Source organism: Macaca thibetana, chromosome 12 (genome assembly GCF_024542745.1).
Source record: "Macaca thibetana thibetana isolate TM-01 chromosome 12, ASM2454274v1, whole genome shotgun sequence".
Taxonomy (NCBI): domain Eukaryota; kingdom Metazoa; phylum Chordata; class Mammalia; order Primates; family Cercopithecidae; genus Macaca; species Macaca thibetana.
In genome coordinates this window covers 52,823,619-52,843,084 of record NC_065589.1, presented here as the reverse complement: position 1 = coordinate 52,843,084, position 19,466 = coordinate 52,823,619, and the positions used below count along the sequence as shown (strand labels likewise).

The window sequence follows — 19,466 nt, the reverse complement described above, 5'->3', positions numbered from 1 at the left end:
AGATAAAATTCTGAAATGAAAATGTAATGAAAACTTGAGACCAAAGATTAAAAGGAAAGATTTAGAAAAGAGCTTATTCATTTATTTTTAAAAATAAGTGATAATGTGTATAAAATCATTATACTAATAAGATTCTATGAATATGTTTAAATGAGTGAAGTTATAGCTTTATTTCTGAAGTCAAGATTTATAATATGCTTAAATTATATTTTTTGCAACTATTTCAACTTCTCATGAACAATTTCAGATATCAAGATCAGGGTCCAGGTTTATTTTTTGCAGATGATTGGCCATTTGAGTCAGTACTATGTATCAAATAAACCATCCTTTTCCTACTGAATTGAGATATCACATTTGTCACTTAAATACTCAGATTGAGTTTATCTATTCTCTTTAACCTGTTTTTAACTATTTTTAAGTGTACAATTTAGTAGCATTAAGTACATTTATATTTTTGTGGAACCATCACCACCATTTATCTCCAGAACTTTATCATCTTCCCAAACGGAAACTCTGTTCTCATTAAACACTAACTCCCTATTTCCTGTCCTTCCAGCCCCTGGCAGCCACTGTTCTACTTTCTATCTTTATGAATTTGACTTTCTATCTTTACAAATTCTGTCTTTATGAATTTGCATATAATTCATATGCATGATATAATTTTGTGACTGACTTATTTCACGTAGCATGATATTCATAAGGTTCATTCATGAACCTTACATTAGCATAATGTTATATTGGCATAACATTGTATTAGCATATATCAGAATTTCCTTCCTTTATAGGCTGAATAATATTCCATTTTATCCATTCATCCATCAGTGAACACTTGAGTTACTTTCATCTTTTGGCTATTGTGGATATCCAAATACCTATTTGAGTCCCTGCTTTCAATTCTTTTGGATATATACCCAATAACTGAAATGTTTTGCCTATTGCTATGCCAATATCATGCTTATTTCTAAGCATTTTATGATTTTTGTTTCCAATTGAAAGCAATCATTTTATTATTTATACTTCTAGATGCTTATTGCTATTACAAAAGGCTATTGATTTTATATATTTTGTTGCACTTAATCACCTTATTATAATGATTCCTATATTTACAGGATTTTATTATATTATAATTTTATTATGGTTTCTTGGGTTTGCTTTCTTGTATTCCCTAGTATTTTGTTTAAACTTTATACCTGCACACACTTGGTGTTAGAGTTATGCTTACCTTATTAAATAATTAAGGGGATTTTCCACTGTGGCAGTCATGGAGGGTCACTGTTCTGGTCACCTCTTTAAAAAGAACTTACCTGGGAGACGTGGTGCCACTGCGGGCTCGCTCTGCGGTGCGCTAGGCTTGGTGGGAAGGCCTGTTCTCGAGTCCGCGCTTTTCGTCACCGCCATGTCGGGAGGTGGTGTGATTCGTGGGCCCGCAGGGAACAACGATTGCCGCATCTACGTGGGTAACTTACCTCCAGACATCCGAACCAAGGACATTGAGGACGTGTTCTATAAATACGGCGCTATCCGCGACATCGACCTCAAGAATCGCCGCGGGGGACCGCCCTTCGCCTTCGTTGAGTTCGAGGACCTGCGAGACGCGGAAGACGTGGTGTATGGTCGCGACGGCTATGATTACTATGGGTACCGTCTGCGGGTGGAGTTTCCTCCAAGCGGCCGTGGAACAGGCCGAGGCGGCAGCGGGGGTGGAGGTGGCGGAGCTCCCCGAGGTCGCTATGGCCCCCCATCCAGGCGGTCTGAAAATAGAGTGGTTGTCACTGGACTGCCTCCAAGTGGAAGTTGGCAGGATTTAAAGGATCACATGCGTGAAGCAGGTGATGTATGTTATGCTGATGTTTACCGAGATGGCACTGGTGTCATGGAGTTTGTACGGAAAGAAGATATGACCTATGCAGTTCGAAAACTGGATAACACTAAGTTTAGATCTCATGAGGGAGAAACTGCCTACATCCGGGTTAAAGTTGATGGGCCCAGAAGTCCAAGTTATGGAAGATCTCGATCTCGAAGCCGTAGTCGTAGCAGAAGCCGTAGCAGAAGCAACAGCAGGAGTCGCAGTTACTCCCCAAGGAGAAGCAGAGGATCACCACGCTATTCTCCCCATCATAGCAGATCTCGCTCTCGTACATAAGATGATTGGTAACACTTTTTGTAGAACCCATGTTGTATACAGTTTTCCTTTATTCAGTACAATCTTTCATTTTTTAATTCAAACTGTTTTGTTCAGAATGGGCTAAAGTGTTGAATTGCATTCTTGTAATATCCCCTTGCTCCTAACATCTACATTCCCCTCATGTCTTTGATAAATTGTATATTAAGTGATGTCATAGACAGGATTGTTTAAATTTAGTTAACTCCATACTCTTCAGACTGTGATATTGTGTAAATGTCTATTCTGCCCTGGTTTGTGTGAACTGGGATGTTGGAGGTGTTTGTGGTTACCTTACCTGGGGAAGTTCTTATGTTTATCTTGCTTTTCATGTGTCTTTCTGTAGACATATCTGAAGAGATGGATTAAGAATGCTTTGGATTAAGGATTGTGGAGCACATTTCAATCATTTTAGGATTGTCAACAGGAGGATTGAGGAGGATCAGATCAATAATGGAGGCAATGGTATGACTCCAAGTGCTGTTGTCACAGATGAAATTGGCAGTATTGACCTTATACTAAAAGGCAGGGGTTAAAAATGATTATATACATTTTCCTTAAAACACTTGCAAACATTTTATTCAGTTATCTTTAGCTACAATTGCTTTGCTCTTTAAACCTTGGCAATTGTGGCAAAATTATATTGCCCATTTTGTAGCAACTTATTTTGCTCCCTTTCCCCCATTTTTGTTTTAATAGGGACTAATGTGGGAAGAACTGGCTAATTTGTCCCAGTGCTTAGTTACAACTGTTAATGTGTGACCTGCTGTTGGTGTACATGTGGGTACAGGGTGTCTTTAAATCCAACAAGATAGAGTATAATATCAATACTGCTAAATCTGCATGTCCTCTGTGTGACTGATAGAGCATTGCTATTTCATTTTTTTAAGACAAAATATAGAGTTCCAATGTATTGGTGTAGATAATCTAGTTGGGAATACTTTTAAGTCTCACCTTCCCCTTTAAACTAATATTCATAATTGATTCATATGTTTAAAAGACTTTAATTTACAAATTAAATTGCAAATGGGAGCATTAGATATAGTTTTAGACTTAGGTGGGTAGCAATGCCAGTAAACTTAAATTACATAACTTCTTGCAACCACGAAACCTGTAATACGCTGTACAGTAACAAGTGTTGGCATTATCAGTTGAACTGTAATTACAAAATGCTTCTTCCAATTAGTCTCTATGATGATTAAGTTTCTAAAATTTATCTGAACACCATTCAGAAACTTGTTTTGGGAAATTTGATAGTTATTGATGTGCATCTGTTAAACTGATGACAGACATAACTCATCATTCCCCAGAAACCTTTTTTGATTACAATATCTAACATTTTGCCTCCTCTTTTTTGGTTTTGCTGGTTATAAAGGTTTGGATTGGAGAGGGCTCACTGGATCCCAATTCTTGGAGCTGGATCATTGGATTCAAATCATAATGTGGATAGGATAGGGAGGATGAATTACCAGGATTCATGGAGTGGGATCAGATTACCAGGAACATAGGAGTGGATTCCTGCCCCAACCAAACCGCATTCGTGTGGATTTTTTTATTCAATTTAATTGGTTATTCCAAAGATTTTTTGTTTTCCTATTTTTGACAATTGGAGCCCTTAAGATGCACGATGGAATTGTGTTTTGCATTTTTTGGTAAAAGGAGCAAAGCGAGGACCTGGAGATAAACACTGGAGCAATCTCCTTGGAAGGATTCAGCACGAGTAGATGGTAAACATTTAAAGGGGAAAGGGAGGGTTTGTTTAAAATAGTAAATCAGTAAGTCACTTCTAAATTTAAAGAAAACAAAATTGGAGTTGAAGAATAAGTAGGTTTCCAATTGGCTATTGCCATTTTTCTTTGAAAAAATAAACATTTTTTAAAAAACTAAAGAAAAATATAAATAAAATAAAATAAAAAATAAAAAGAACTTACCATTTGATTGCAAGGAGTGCAGTTAGCTGATAGCCTCCATCTGTAAGTGCCTCCAGAATCTAAGCTGTTGAGCTGAGCCCATGCTTTTCTTGGGAAGCCATAGCCAATGACTGAGCATGGTACAGACACAAGGTCCTGGCCATTTCTGCCCAATACCAGACTTTGCTTATGAGCAGCATTTGCTGTGGAGGTGCCATTGGTATAACTGAAACTGTGTCAAATCTGCATGATAATCTGAGGCTCTCTTTGCCCAATCCTGCTTCCTCCTCCTATTATTCTTTTTAGGTGTTGCCTTAGTCTGTTTCCTGTTTATAACAGAATACCTGAAGGTGGATAGTTTAAAGAGGAACAAAATAATTTGTTTCTTACATTATGGAGGCCAAGAAGTCCGAGGCTGAGGGGCTGTGTTGGGTACGAACCTGCTTACTGTTGGGGACTCTCTGTGGAGTCCCAAAGCAGCAAATGGCATCACATGGTTAGGGGCTGAGTGTGCTAACTCAGGTCTCTCTTCTCCTTCTTCGTATAAAGCCACCAGTCCTATTCTCATGACAAGCCATTGATCCATTAATCCATGCATGAATTAATCTATTCATGAAGGCAGAGTCCTCATGACCCAGTCACCTCTTAAAGGCACCCCTTCTCAATACTGCCACATTGGGGATTAAATTTCAACCTGAATTTTGGAGGGAAAAAATATTCAAACCATAGCAGACTTCTTACACTCCTAATTGAGAGAACTATCTACAGTTCAAGATTATGACTGATATGCAAAACGTCACATATGGATTGGCAGTAAAACACATTTTAAAATGGAGTGTGTACAAAGGTACATTCCTAGTAATTATTATGAAAATCATGCACCCTACCCAAATATCCCAGGAGTAAATTAACCAATGAATTAATTTGTATCTTATTAACCAATTCAAATTACTCTTGTCCATTCTCTAAATATATGGAAGTAAGTTCTTCTTGCATTGAATAATTCACTTTCACATTTATTGATTTGTTTTAATACCTAGGATGCAGAACAGGTATTATGGATGAATAAATAGAATTCTTAAAAATTCAGATCCTGCTGCTGACTAGATAGGTGACCTTGGGCAAATTATTACGCCATTCTGAGGTTTATGCATAGGACAGGAAATATTTATCTGCAGGTTTGTTTTAAAAGTTAGATATTATTTAAACAAAGTGCCAGGAGAGTGTCTAGCAAATAGTAAGTCTCAAATGTATTCTATAATTATTTTTTTAATTATAAATGAAGTTTCAAGGTCACATGCTAAGTGCAGAACCACTCGTGTACTTGTTTCTTTACTCCTAATCTGGAGCTTTTTGTTTCATCCTTTGTAAGTAGAAGGATAGGTGAGATGATAGAGTGGTTGGTTGAAGGGACCTCAGAGAAGAGACCTTTAAGAAGGAAGAGGTGATATCTTAACTGAGAATGTTAGGCTAATGTCTCTGATTCCTTTTGGCTAAAGGCTCAGAAAGGAGAAATGCCCCCAAGCTGGTATTTAATTTATATGTATATTTGAGCAGAAAAGCTTCTAAACTGATATTTCATATTATGTTTATGTTTATATATGATTTATATTTATATTATATGATAATTACACATTTGTTCAAATGTGATTACTACTTTTTTATGCTATATTGTAAACTGCAAAATTATGTGTTTTTATAAACACATTAAACACAATAAATAATGTGTTTTTATAAGTTGATCCCATGTTTTGTTATCCAGTTTATCTCAAGTTGAAGAACATCTGAGGTCAGAAAGTAGTAGTGGATCCATAGGATAAGCATAGTACATCTTTCCCAGGGTGTTAATTTTACTTAAAATTAATGTAGTAACATGGCATAACTTTTACACTAAAATAAATAAAAGCATATTATGGTGTAAAACAAAATTCACATATTTTAAAATAAAATCTGAAGCTTTGACAAATTTTATGACTATAGAACCATCCTTGTGGTAATGTTTGCTCTAAGAGATATTTTGATGTAAAATCTTGAGAAATACTTGAGAGATTAATAATTTGGAGAAAAATATTCTCCAAATTATTTTTATTCCAGTGTTCTTTTTTTATTTTACAAAGTTGAATTTTTAAAATTTACATTCTTTCTTATAATCAAATACTCTCTTTAGTTTTAAGATTATCTTACCAGAAATTTAAGGAAAATAAAAACTGCTTTGACATCTTCTGGAGCATTAGCAGACACTCAAAATATCATATTTGCTATCCTGTAGGTAATGTATATGTATATATTTTCTGATTTCTATTTAAGTAGTTTGAAGTAAAGCTATATTAGTTACATTGTAACATTTTCTAATTGAATTGCAATTACATCTTTTAGATGTTTTGCTGAGGACTGTTAAAACTTCATCAGACTAAGGGGAAAAATATCAATTTTTCCTTATGGTAATTTTTCTGTACCTATAAATGTATACCTCTTGCTGCCTTATGAAGTTCAACATATCCTCCAGGGGGCACTAGATGCAATAGTAAATGTATTTATGTTATGCAAATGCAAATAACCTGTGGAGAAATAATGAGATGGGAAGGCAGCATTCTGACGCCATGGTGCTCATGCTGGAGTCGTTGTCACTGGATAGCATCCTGGTAATTGTGTCCTCCTGGGGATGTGAGTCCAGATCAAGCAGTTTGGCTGGAATGCACTTGGAATCTTAAAAGCTCTTTTGATTGAGAAATCATCAAGACAAGATTTGCAGAACCAGTATATATATACATACACACACACACACACACACACACACACACACACACACACATTTTTCAAGATTCCCGGTTCATTTCACCCTTATACAAGTGAATAGACAAGTAAAATCATATTTATGTATACCCTTTGCAGCTGTAGAATGGGTACAAATCCTATACAATGTTAAACTGTACTAAGGATATCTAGGCTGCATGTCCTAAGAGAAAGCATTTGTTCAAATTTATGTCATTGAAAACCAGCACACATATATCTTTTGTTGAGAATCTAGGACACAGTCTAGGCTAGAGACACCCTGAATGGGTACCTGAATTTACTCTGACTGATTCTAGGGTAAATTGTAAGCCTCCAAGGCAGCCTGAGGAGTCCTATATATTCTACAATATTTGATTCTAATCCAACATACACCTAATATTTCAGACCTTCATTGTTTCTAACCTAGTCTATTGATGTGCCATATCTATGTGTCTCTTACCTCCTTACAAAGGAAAATCTCTAAATATATTTATAATAACTTTAAATAGCTGTCTAATGCTAGTTGATCTGTACTGACTGCTTATTCAGCATCTCAAAATGGAATTCATTTTCTCAGAATGAAACCTGCTCCTTCTAAAGTATTTTCAATCTTAATTCTTGATATCACTGTCTAGCTGTTCAAGGAGGAAGTATATTGTTTTTAAACACCTCTTTCCATTTCAGCTTTCATATCACATTGATCACTAAGATTTACCATTTTTTTCTCCCACATGTCCACTCAGGCTAACAACCTCATACTTAATGTCCCTGCTTCTAGTCTTGCCTCATTTTCATTAATGCTGTTGCTAATAGCAGGGTGTTCTTTCTGAAAGTAGTTGGACTATTTTTAAGTTTCAGTTCTTTGAATTATACACTACTTATTCAGGATAAGTTTCAAAATTTTTTTAGCAGAGCATACAAGGTGTTTCAGGATCTGTCTCTGGTTGCCTTCAGATCCTCATCTCCTCTGCCCATTCTCCATCCCCCCACATCATGTGTCCACAGTGAACTGAATATTTCCATGTAGTTTAAGAACATTCACATATAATAAATTAAATTTACTCGTCTTGGGGTAGATTTCTATAAATTTTTAACAAATACATATAGTAATTTAGCCACAACAGTAATTGAGATACAGAGAAGTTTCATCGTCCTAAAAAAAACACCTCATGCTATCCCTTTGTAATAAAGCTCTTTGTAGTCTAAGCTTTTGAGCTGAGCCCATACTCTTCTTGGGAAGCCACAGCCAATGACTGAGCATGGTGCAGACACAAAGTCCCGGCCATTTCTGCGCAATACCAGACTTTGCTCATGGGCAGTATTTGCTGTGGAGATGCCATTGATATAACTGAAACTCTGTCAGATCTGCATAATAATCTGAGGCTCTCTTTGCCCAATCTTTATCTCCAAGCACTGGTGAATTCTGGTCTGTGTTTAGTCCCTATAGCTTTACCTTTGACAGAATGTCAAATAAATGGAGCTGTACAGTATATAGCCTTTTACATCTCTTTCACTTAGCACAAAGGATTTAAGATTTATTCATATCATAGCTCTCAATCATTTATATTTACCCCAAGCAAAACAGTCACTCCCATTAACTTATCTTGTCTTCATGACTTTGAGCATTCTTTGTTTCTGAAATGCCTTGTTAAATTGCTGAACATCTGCTCATTTAAAAAAACACAAACATCGTTAGCTCATTTGTCATTAAATGTGACTACTTCAGACCAACTTAGATATTATCTTGTCTATAATACTACCTTACATTGCAGTGATTTGTGTAGTTGATTGTTTCTTCTACTCTAGGGATGGGTAAACTACAGCCTGTGGGCTATGTCCACAGGCCAAATCAGCTCACTCCACCAATCTGTCCCCCAGCTTTATGTGACAGAGATAGTATGTGGCCTACAAAACCTAAAATATTTGCCAAGTAGTTCTTTACAGAGAAAATTTGGCATCTCCTACTCCACTTGAGTATGAAATCTTTGCATCCTCAGAATGTAACTATATCAGTTAGGGCTTGGTTAGGAAAACAGAAACCATGTTAGATATTTTAACACAGAAAGTTTTAATATAATGATATGGTTTTAAGAATGTTAGAAGGGTGGGAGAAGCATACAGGAAACGAATTAACCAGAGCGCTGGAACCAAAACTCCTATTGTCCTTATAAGGGCTAGAAATCAGAACTTCTGCTTTGCAGCTACCAGAAGTAAACAAAAAAGAATGGCTCCTATCTTCTTTCTTCCTTCTAATGTGATGTAAGTACCTCCAAATGACAGAATCTATCAGAAATCAGTTGGCAATGAAGTCTGAGAAATGTCATTTTCAAGTTGCTACTCCCAGTAGTTCTAGGGAGAATATAGAGGTGTGAGTATGTAGGAGCTGAGTGTCATTGGACTGTATTGGGCACACTGGCATACTATTGTACATAGTAGGTGCTTAGTAAATATTATTGAATTAAATGAATATTTGGAGCATTTAGTATACTAAAGAACTTCACAGAATATCTAGATTAATAAAACCATTTCTTGCACACTGGCATACTGTTGTACATAGTAGGTGCTTAGTAAAGGTTACTGAATTAAATACATATTGAGAGCATTTAGTATACTAACTAAATAAGGACTTTGCATAATACCTAGATTAATAAAATCATTTATTGCCTTCAGGTAGCTTACAATCTAGAGAAAGAGGCTGAAATGTAAACAAGTGACTATGTATTTGAGGAATAGTGTAATAACTGTTGAATCTCTATCACAGAGAATGAGCTAGAGGAGTACGGAAGAAAGAATAAATTCAGCATAGAGGATGAAAAGGGAAGGGCTTCTTGGAGGAAATCGCAGACACTCTAGGCATTGTGAAAGGGCTTTTGAAACTGAGAGAAGATTGGAGGAAAATTCACTCGAAAGGAAAAAGCAGGTACCATGTCACAGGATGTGGAAGCAAATGGCATTTTGGGGAGTTAGTACAGCATGGCTGTAACTTAATGAATTTTTTTAATATTAAAATACTTAAGTTTTAAAAAGTAGGATAAATTATATTACTCCATAAAAATAGTAATTTACCTAACAAATCCATAGTTCAATTATAAACTCCAGTCTAATCCAGGTCCAAAATTCCATGATTAGAATTTGATAGCAGCTTTATTGCAAGTACTAAAATACAAGTCCTTAAATTGGCCCTTGGAAAGATTATATACCTTAGCATTAACTTTATACCCAACACCATTTGTTAAAAGAGTAATATTTCTTGCCCAACCCTTGCCCTCACCTCACATGCTACATTATGTTCCAAATCCAAGCCTGGGACATGCATGCACAATGCTCTACTCTTAATAGAGTCAGTGGAAATCATGTGGTGGCTGTGTACTAGAGATCAAACTTGACTGGAGGTCTCAACTAGCTAATTTCTCTATCAAGTTTCACATGCTGTATATACCAATCACATTTTGCATAGATGGAGGAGTATGTGTAAATATGGGCTATTAGTTGGCTTTTGGTTTCCATTTAAGCAGGAGGAGTTATTAGAATGAAGATTTAAAGTGGCATTCTTATTTTAAAATTAAGTCATGTACATATAAGTCTGCTACAGTTAGCACCCAAAATTCAGTGTGACCTTTATGGCAGCTGGTGATACTCTAATATTTCTGAGTAGTACATAAAAGGTGAAAGGGCATATCTCCTTTCAATGTGCATATGTAAGTGCAATAAGTATTAATAGGAGTACATACTTGTGGATAATCCTGGAATGTATATCTAGATTTATAATTAGGAACAGTTATGTGAAATTGATATAAATGTCTGTCATCAGTGGTGTTTGATTATCAATTTCCCTTGTGCATTTTGCAAGGACTATAAGTATATGGTAGCTTGCTTCTTTCAGATTTTATAACAGGTAATGAAAGGGTGTTTAGAATTTCTTTACATTCTTTCATATATAATTATATTTGTTTGGAATCCATAAATTTAAATGTGAGGGTGCTTTTTTATTTGTTTTATTTTGCAAAGTCCAACAAGGCATTATAGAATTTTGAAATGTAATTTTGTATATGAAACTCAATTCTTAACCACTTTTTTAAAAATAACCCCAGAATAAATCTCAAATAGTTATTTTATTATATTCTCCTGCTCTCTGCGCAGATTTCCCTGACTTCCTGGCTCTCTTATTTTTTCATTCTTTGCTTAGCTTTTTTATTATCCTTATTCCCTGCTATATGCTTCAGTTATGAGATATATACAAAACTTCATAAGGAGAAGTAAACAAACATAAAAGGATGTTTGTATGGAGGGTTTCATATGGTTTTACTTTTTCCTTTATTTTTTCTGTATTGTTTGGGGGTGATAAGCATTAGAAAAATGAAAAAATGATTATTTGAATCACAAAGAAAACTAGCATTAATGTTTTAGGATCTTTAAAAACTTGGTTAGTAGAATTCTTAATGTACAGGCTCTAAAGACTAGCCTAGTTTTCCCATGAATAGATTAGTTTTCAAATGAATTGGTTTGACTTGTTCAGAATGTTGTTCTTCTTAAGTGTTCATGAAAAAATTCACTGAATTTTAGTAAGATCTTTGCATTTTATATCTCAGACAAAATGATAACTACCTTTTTTTTATTTTTAACTCAATTGTCATTGTGAAGGCAGGAACCATACCTGTTTTTTCCTCAGTCATGTTCTCTATGCTTTTAGCTTCAGCAGATATTTGTTATTTAACATATAAGTGTACTTAGAAATTAGTTTAAGAAACATTCCAGCATAAAAATGGTAAAGTATGCAAAGTACATTTTTATGTAAATATAAAGTAAAGCAATGCACAAAGAAACACAAATGGCCAGTAATCATGAAAGGTGTTATACCTCATTAAGAGTCAAATAATATAGATGGAAACAACCTATATATCTTTTTTTCCAAAGATTCAAAATACTTGGTTATCTTCAGGATTGGCAAAGGAATAGGGAAAAATGAGTACTTTCATTCTCTATTGATATAAGTGAAAATTACTTCAACTCATTCTGGAAAGCAGTTTGGAAATATGTATCAAATATAGAAGGTATGGAGCTTTTGTTCCAATAGTTCTATACCTAGGAATTTATTTTAAGGAGATATTCAAGTGTGGTGAGGTGTGGTAAGATGACATGTAGGGATTTTTTTCTTTTCTTTTCTTTTCTTTTCTTTTTTTTTTTTTTTTTTTGAGACGGAGTCTCACTCTTGTTGCCCAGGCTGGAGTGCAATGGTGCGACCTCGGCTCACTGCAACCTCCACCTCCCAGGTTCAAGTGAGTCTCCTGCCTCAGCCTCCTGAGTAGCTGGGATTATAGGCATGTACCACCTTGCCTGGCTAATTGTGTGCTTTTAGTAGAGATGGGGTTTCCCCATGTTGGTCAGGCTGGTTTATGGCAGCATTGATTATATCATAGAATAATTCATGTTCTACATATTCATCAATAAGAAATCTATTAAATAAGCTGTGATTTCTTTATACAAAGAAATACCACACAGCCATTAAATGATGTAGATCTGTATTTACTGATCTATAAAAATGTTATGATACATTCTTGAGTAAAAAAACAGGTTACAATATAGCATGTGTAGAATGTGTATCAGAGGCTGGCAAGCTTTTAGTTGTAAAAGGTCAGGTAGTAAATATTTTAAGTTTTGTCGGTTGCATAGTCTGTCATATTACTCAACTCTCCTATTGTAGTGCAAAAGTAGCCAGGGACATATGTAAACAAGTGAGCATGGCTATGTTCCAATAAAACTTTATTTACAGAAACAGGCAGTTGCTTAAGTTTGCTGACCCCTAGTATATATGTAAACACACACATACACACCCATACAGACTGAGCGAGAGAATATACATTTCTAGAATAATGTTTACCCAAATGTTAACAGTAGATGGCTCTGCATGGGAAATTCTAGGTGATTTTCATTACTTTATATTTTTCTGTATTATATGATTTTTATAGGCACTAGGAAATGTCATAAAAATTATTATTTCATGAAAAGACAGAGTCTGTTTACCCTTCAGAGAAGCAGGTTCATAGTGTAACATGCCAAAGGATTCTGAGATCTTGCATGTTACATATGTACATATCAAATAAAGTAATATTTAAATATAGTTCACCATTTTGTCTGTGGAAAAATCACCTCATGTCTGTGTTATTGCACTTGTTTCTTTAATAATTTACTTGCCCCTGGTTCTTATAGCTCTTCCCCATTCTGTTACATTCACAATTGCCAGATTTACCTAAGAATATTTTTTGAAATCTACAATTGTATTGTCTAGGTCTTCTAGAACCTATCAGAAGTAACCCAGTTTTGTAATAGAAAATAAATACACATATGCACACACTACTTTCTTGGTTATTCTGTTTCTGTTACTGCCAGCTTTCTGATTTATCCTCCTATCCCATTAGTATAGGTGCCACCAAGGTTCTGTCCTTGTTCTCTTCTTCCACTACATTGTTGCCCTTGGCGTGCCTGTGGCTTGCCACCTCATGGGAGGACTCATCTGGAAATTTATGGAAGTAGGTGATAGGTAGCAAATCATGTCTTGGAAATTTATTAAAACCTACACTCACAATAACCAGTTACCCATAACTATTTTCAGGTCCTCATGTAGGCTTTAGCTTTCTGTCAAATTTGTCTAGTAGATGTGACAAATTTGGATTTATTAACTCGGCTTTAACATCTGGATCACCACAATATGTAACTTTAGAAACCTAACTTTTCAATGTCAGCCTTGAAAGAGTCATGTTTGTGACTTCTGGATATGTATTTGGAGACAGAGAAAAGTAAAAGCAGAGAAGCCAGCTGATCTTACCCATCATATAGGCAAAGTATGATAGTAGCCCTGACTAACTAGATTGCAGTGGAAGTAAAAAGACGTAGATGCGTTCTGGGATTTTAAGAAGACAAATTAGCAGGATTTGGTGATGGACTAGATTTAGAGAGATAAGGTGAGAGCCCATCAAAGATAATTCACGGTCTGCTGGCTTGTGCAAATGGGGTATAATGGTTACCCTTTCCCCCATGAAACAGAAGGCTATCGTCATCTGCTGAGAAACAGAAGTGAGGGTTCAGAAGCTGAGGACTTTGCCAGCCAGGGGACAGGAGGTTGGGTACTTTAGGCAGAAGGAGCAGCATTAACAAAGGCTTGAAAATGTGAAAATAATCAGTGTTTTCTGGAAATTTTTAATAGTGTAGTGGAATTAGAACACAGTAGTATGGGATGTGGAGTAGGGAAGGGCAGTATAGAGAAGTGAGTTTGGAAAAATAAGCTAAAGCCTAATTGTGAAGGGTCTTGAATCCCATGCTAATTAGTTTACCTTATCTTTATAATTCAGCTGTTCTCAGACAGCTGAGATTCATATACAGCTAACATTTCATATCCAATTTATGGACTAACAGAGTTGCCTTCTTTTATTTTGTAAAGCAGTAATAAAAACCGTTATCTTAAAATATCAGAGATCTCTTAAAAGACTTTATTTTTCACTTGACAATGGTGGCAAAATAAATCCTAGAGTCAATATAGAAATTATTGTAATTATCATAAGACTTTATTTTTTAATTAATGAAGAATTGCTGGAAATTAATAAACACTAGACGTCTATTTGAAAAGAGGAACTCAGAGGCTAGTTACTTAACTTCAACACCTTAAAAAAACAGCCACAAATCACCAGTCAAGTGGAGAGCTTGAGCAATGAAGATAGTAGTAACAGCATTGCTGAGCCTTACTATATGATAACATGCTTAAAAGGGCTTGGCAAATGCTGAACTTCCACTGTCCTGGAAAGAATAACTATTTATGCTTAGTAGATTGGACAAATGTTGGGTCAGCTTTTTACAAAAAATTTCTGAAGATGTGCTAAGAGGGGAATGAAGTTCATGTGATAGTTTTAGAATTATAAAATTTGTCATTTTAAGTGCCCATTTCAAAATATTGATCTGCAGTTTTTATCATTATTGAGAAAGTTTTCTTATATTTTTGTTTATACATGTTTTAAAATATCCATCAGTCCTACTCTTATGGATGATTATACATGAGACTGAATACAATATTCTGAATGATTCAAATGTTCTCTTTTTTGCAACATTAACTGTTATTTTTCCTTTATCTTCCACTGTCCATAGTTTTCAGTTAAGGAGGTCTTAAAAACTGCACACTCAGTATTTTCTAATTTATAAGAATTGTAAATTTACAGGAATTTCAGGAATTGTACTAGAATTGACATAACTCTAAATTATATTATAAAGGAAGCTAAAGAACATATAAATCATGCCAAAAATACTTAGGATTGGGAGTACTGGATGCCTCAGGGAATTGGTAATTTGATACAAAGACTGTCACCTGTTAAAATTTATCCTGGGTCAGTAGTGACTGAAAATCATTATGACCTGACAGGTGTTCAGGATTGTGTGCAAACTGAAGTGGTGAACTCAGTATAGTTCCTATTTGACACGTGTATGCATTACTGAAACCACTGCAACATTAATTGATAACTATGCTGGCAATCTTGATTGAGGTGCCAAGGACTAACTGGCCTGAACTCTTTTCACCCCTACTAATGTGCCTTTTAAAATAGGTCCAACTGTGCTTGTGTAGCAGAAAAGTGTGTTTGGACCTGTTCCTTTCACTAGATTACTTTACTCCTAAAATTGACCGTCTATATTTCCCACAGTGGCTCCCCTTATTACAACATCTTAGAGTTTTTTTTTTCCCCCTGGCAAAATGTTTTGTCTGTCTTTTGAATAATCAAATTACATAAAACATTAAGTTGCAGGTACCCACAGGTATAAGCAGTTCCATTTCTCTACATTCTTTCCTTGGAATTGAATTTAGAAGCATGAATATGCTCTTAAATGTACAAGGATTCACATCAATCTTGATTAAATATTACTGATTTTTTTAATGTAGTTAATATTTGTTATTCAAAAAATTGTTGCTTTATGTACAAGTGAGTCAGAAATAAAATAAATCCACTCAACCTTTCCTAGTGGTAGCAAGTGGAGGAAAAGAGAAAGAAAAGGATTGATTCTTACTGGTATCATAGAGTAAGGAGAACAACTTCTTTTTCCTCGCTAATGGATCATGATAGTATGCAAGTCTACATACATACATTTATCCCCAACCATGCCAGCAACAAGACTTTAGCCAGGTGGGACCATAAAAGAAACAGACCTTTAATAAGAATCTAATACTTTTTTAAGTTATATATACTCTAGTGTCTCTCCAGCCAGAACATAATTGTGCTGCTTACAGATGACTTAGGAATGCTTTTTGATTAGTCTTCTTTAACTAGCAAATTATTCTCCCTTTTTGCAAATCCTTCCAGAATGCTAAGGAAAGGCTAAAAAAAAAAAAAAAAAAAAAAAAAAAAAATCTTAAACATGTCTGCATATAGGCAAAAATAATGATGGTATGAAATTTAAATTGGTTTTCCAATAGAGGCAATAAATATAACTATATGTCACAGTTTTGCCTCATGGTTAGCAATATGCCTTTGCAAAATAGCTTACCAGGGTTATGGGCATAACTTGTGAGCATGGGACAAAACCAATTTATTTGTAGAATGAATTCATTAGCAATATGCATTTGTAAACTGAGCAGTTCCTAGACTCAACAGTAACAAATTGGGTGATTATAACTGAATTATTCAGTTTTGCTTTGCTACTTTTGTATAATTATTCTGGATATTCCCCAAACATTACTTTGTACTCTGCCTTAATAGCTTTGGTAATGCTGTCTTATCTACCTGGAATCTGCTCTATTTTTTTCTTCCCTATCCTCTCATCCATACCTCTCTTCTCATCAAGTAAATTTCTAACACATCTTTCAAGGTTTAGAGTATCTGTTGATTCTTTTCTAGACCTCTCACCACTTCTCCCCACCCATATCCAGTTTCCATTATAGACAATATTAACTTTTCCTTCCACACGCTTAGCAGTCATGTTGTGCTGGTTGTACTTTATTTGTGAGCTACTCAAAAGAGACATTATGGTGTGTTTATCATGTAGCAAACAGAGATGTTTATCAAGTCAATTACTAAATAAATACAGCTTAATTCTTTTCATTTTTGTTGTGTTTAAATAAATGTTTGTTCACATGCTTAGATGAGCTCTAAAAGACCTAGAGAAATATCTTAAAAGGTACATTTAAATATTTTTGCTTCTAATGAACTTATTTTTAAAATCCTGACCATAATTTTTTTAATCAACTATGGCCTTTAAGATACTTTTAATGATTGTTAATTTGTGTATATATGTTGAAAAATAGCTAATAGACTTTAAAAAATCAACTGTTTAGAAGTTCCTCAAGTTTTATCATGTGTTCCAGGGAAAAGTAGGGCAGGATTGTTTAAGGGCTGTAAGTGGCACAAGCCTAGCAGTCTACAGTGCAAAAAAAAAAAAAAAAGAATTTGGCCAAGCACGGTGGCTCACGCCTGTAACCCCAGCACTCTGGGAGGCCAAGGAAGGCAGATCACTTGAGACCAGGAGTTAGAGACCAGCCTGGCCAACATGACGAAACCCCATCTCTACTAAAAATACAAAGCATTAGCCGGGCATCATGGCACATGCCTGTAGTCCCAGCTACTCGGCTACTCGAGAGGCTAAGGTGAGAGAATCGCTTGAACCGGGGAGGCAGAGGTTGCAGTGAGCAGAGATTGCACCACTGAACTCCAGCCTGGGCGACAAAGCGAGATCCTGTCTCAAAAAAAAAAAAGAAAAGTTAATTATGGAAAAGTTGAAAAATATTCAAAAGTAGAGAGAATAGTTTAGTGAATCCTCATTGACCTATTGCCAGATTTAATGTTTATTAACCAATGGCCAGTCTTGTTTTATCTATTCCCTAACTCATTGTCCCTGCCCCAGATTATTTTTTAAAGGCAGGTTTATTGAGGTCTCATTTATAGAAAATGTAATGTATTCTTTTTAAAAATAAAGAAGAGTTGGGACAAACATAAACAGTTGTATATGTGTTCTAGATTGTGTTCAAGGCCAGGCACAGTGGCTCACACTTGTAATCCCAGTACTTTGGGAGACCGAGGTGGGCAGATCATGAGGTCAGAGTTCAAGACCAGTCTGGCCAACACAGTGAAACCCTGTCTCTACTAAAAATACAAAAATTAGCTGGGAATGGTGGCGAGTGCCTGTAATCCCAGCTAGTTGGGAGGCTGAGGCAGGAGAATTGCTTGAACCTGGGAGGCAGAGGTTGCAGTGAGCCAACATCGTGCCACTGCACTCCAGCCTGAGCAACAGAGCCAGACTCCATCAAAAAAAAAAAGGTTGTCTTCAAGATATAGACTACTTTCATTACTACAAAACTATCCCTCATGCCACTTTGTTTTGTTTGTCACTGCTCCTGCATAGCGGGGCTACCCTGTGGGCTGTGTGCTGAGAGTAGCCCCCTCATGCCACTTTGTAGTCAGTCTCTTCACCCACCCCCACCTCCTGAAAACCACTGATTTATTTTCTTTCCTGGAATTTTGCCTTTTTCTAGATGTCATTAAGTGAGTTCAAACAGCCTTTTGTGTCTGGATTCTTCCACATAAAGCTTTTGATATTCACTCATGATATTACATATATCAGTAATTTATTTCTTTTTGTTGTTCAGTTGTATTTCATTTTATGCATGTATCACAATTCATTTACCAGGTGATAGATATTTAGGTTATTTCCTATGATGGTCTGTTATGAGTGAAGCAACTCTGAACATTCACAAACAGATTTTATTGTGGATATATGTATTTATTTTTCTTGGGTAAATATCTAGGCACGGAATTGCTAGATTATGTGATGGGTGTGTTTATTGTTATAAGAAACAGCCAAACTGTTTTTCAAAGTAGTGTACTATTTCAGTGAAAAATTCAGTGCACTTCCAAAATTTTATACTGAGAAAACTATTCAAATTTTTTAGCGTTAAATTTCTGTAAAAATTAGTTTTAAGTTGCTAATAAATCTTTGATTTAAAGTACTTGGTTATTTTTATTACTCAAAGCAAAAAGATTCACTGAGGCAACTATCAAGACATATGGCTGCCTACAGCTGGCAAGATCCTGGCCAGAGTTCTCTTGGATAGACTACTGTATAGCCTTGGCAACTATATGCTCCCCCAAATCACAGTGTGGCTGTGGGCCATGCCACAGTACAGATGACCTGATCTTTGTGGCATGTTTAGATTTAGGAAAGTCAGGGCTTAAATCAGGCTGTATCTTACAAGACTGCAGATCCCAGAAGATTTATTTTTCTGGTTAAATGAAGCTGCCTCTAAAGAAATGCACCTTCTATGTAGAGTTAAAATGGATTCTTTTTTTTTTAAATAATTGTAATTATATTTTAATTACCATTGTAGAAATCCCATGAGATTGCAAAGCCAGGCAAGTTAACATAGTAGGGGATTTGAGAAGGCTTCTTTGAGGAAGTAATATTTGAGTCAAGGAATAAATAAGAATAATAAAAATTACAAATTTGCGATTAGGGAAATTACAGAGGTTCATAAAATCTTATTGAGTCTTCAGAGCAGTTATTGCTTGGTTTATACTTCCAGACTTCCTTTCTCAGATCGTGGGGCATTAAGAAGTAGCAGCTGGTGTCCTCCAGTCAAAGTTCCTAGACTTCAGAAT

The 19,466-nt window shown here is 35.5% G+C and overlaps 1 protein-coding gene across 1 annotated transcript; it reads left to right on the top strand.

Moving 5' to 3' along the window:
* Positions 1-1,309: 1,309 nt before the first annotated feature.
* Positions 1,310-4,049, top strand: LOC126932763 (serine/arginine-rich splicing factor 1-like). The gene has a single exon (XM_050751920.1). The coding sequence runs from the start codon at positions 1,397-1,399 to the stop codon at positions 2,141-2,143; it is 747 nt and encodes a 248-aa protein (XP_050607877.1). The 5' UTR covers positions 1,310-1,396; the 3' UTR covers positions 2,144-4,049.
* Positions 4,050-19,466: the final 15,417 nt, after the last annotated feature.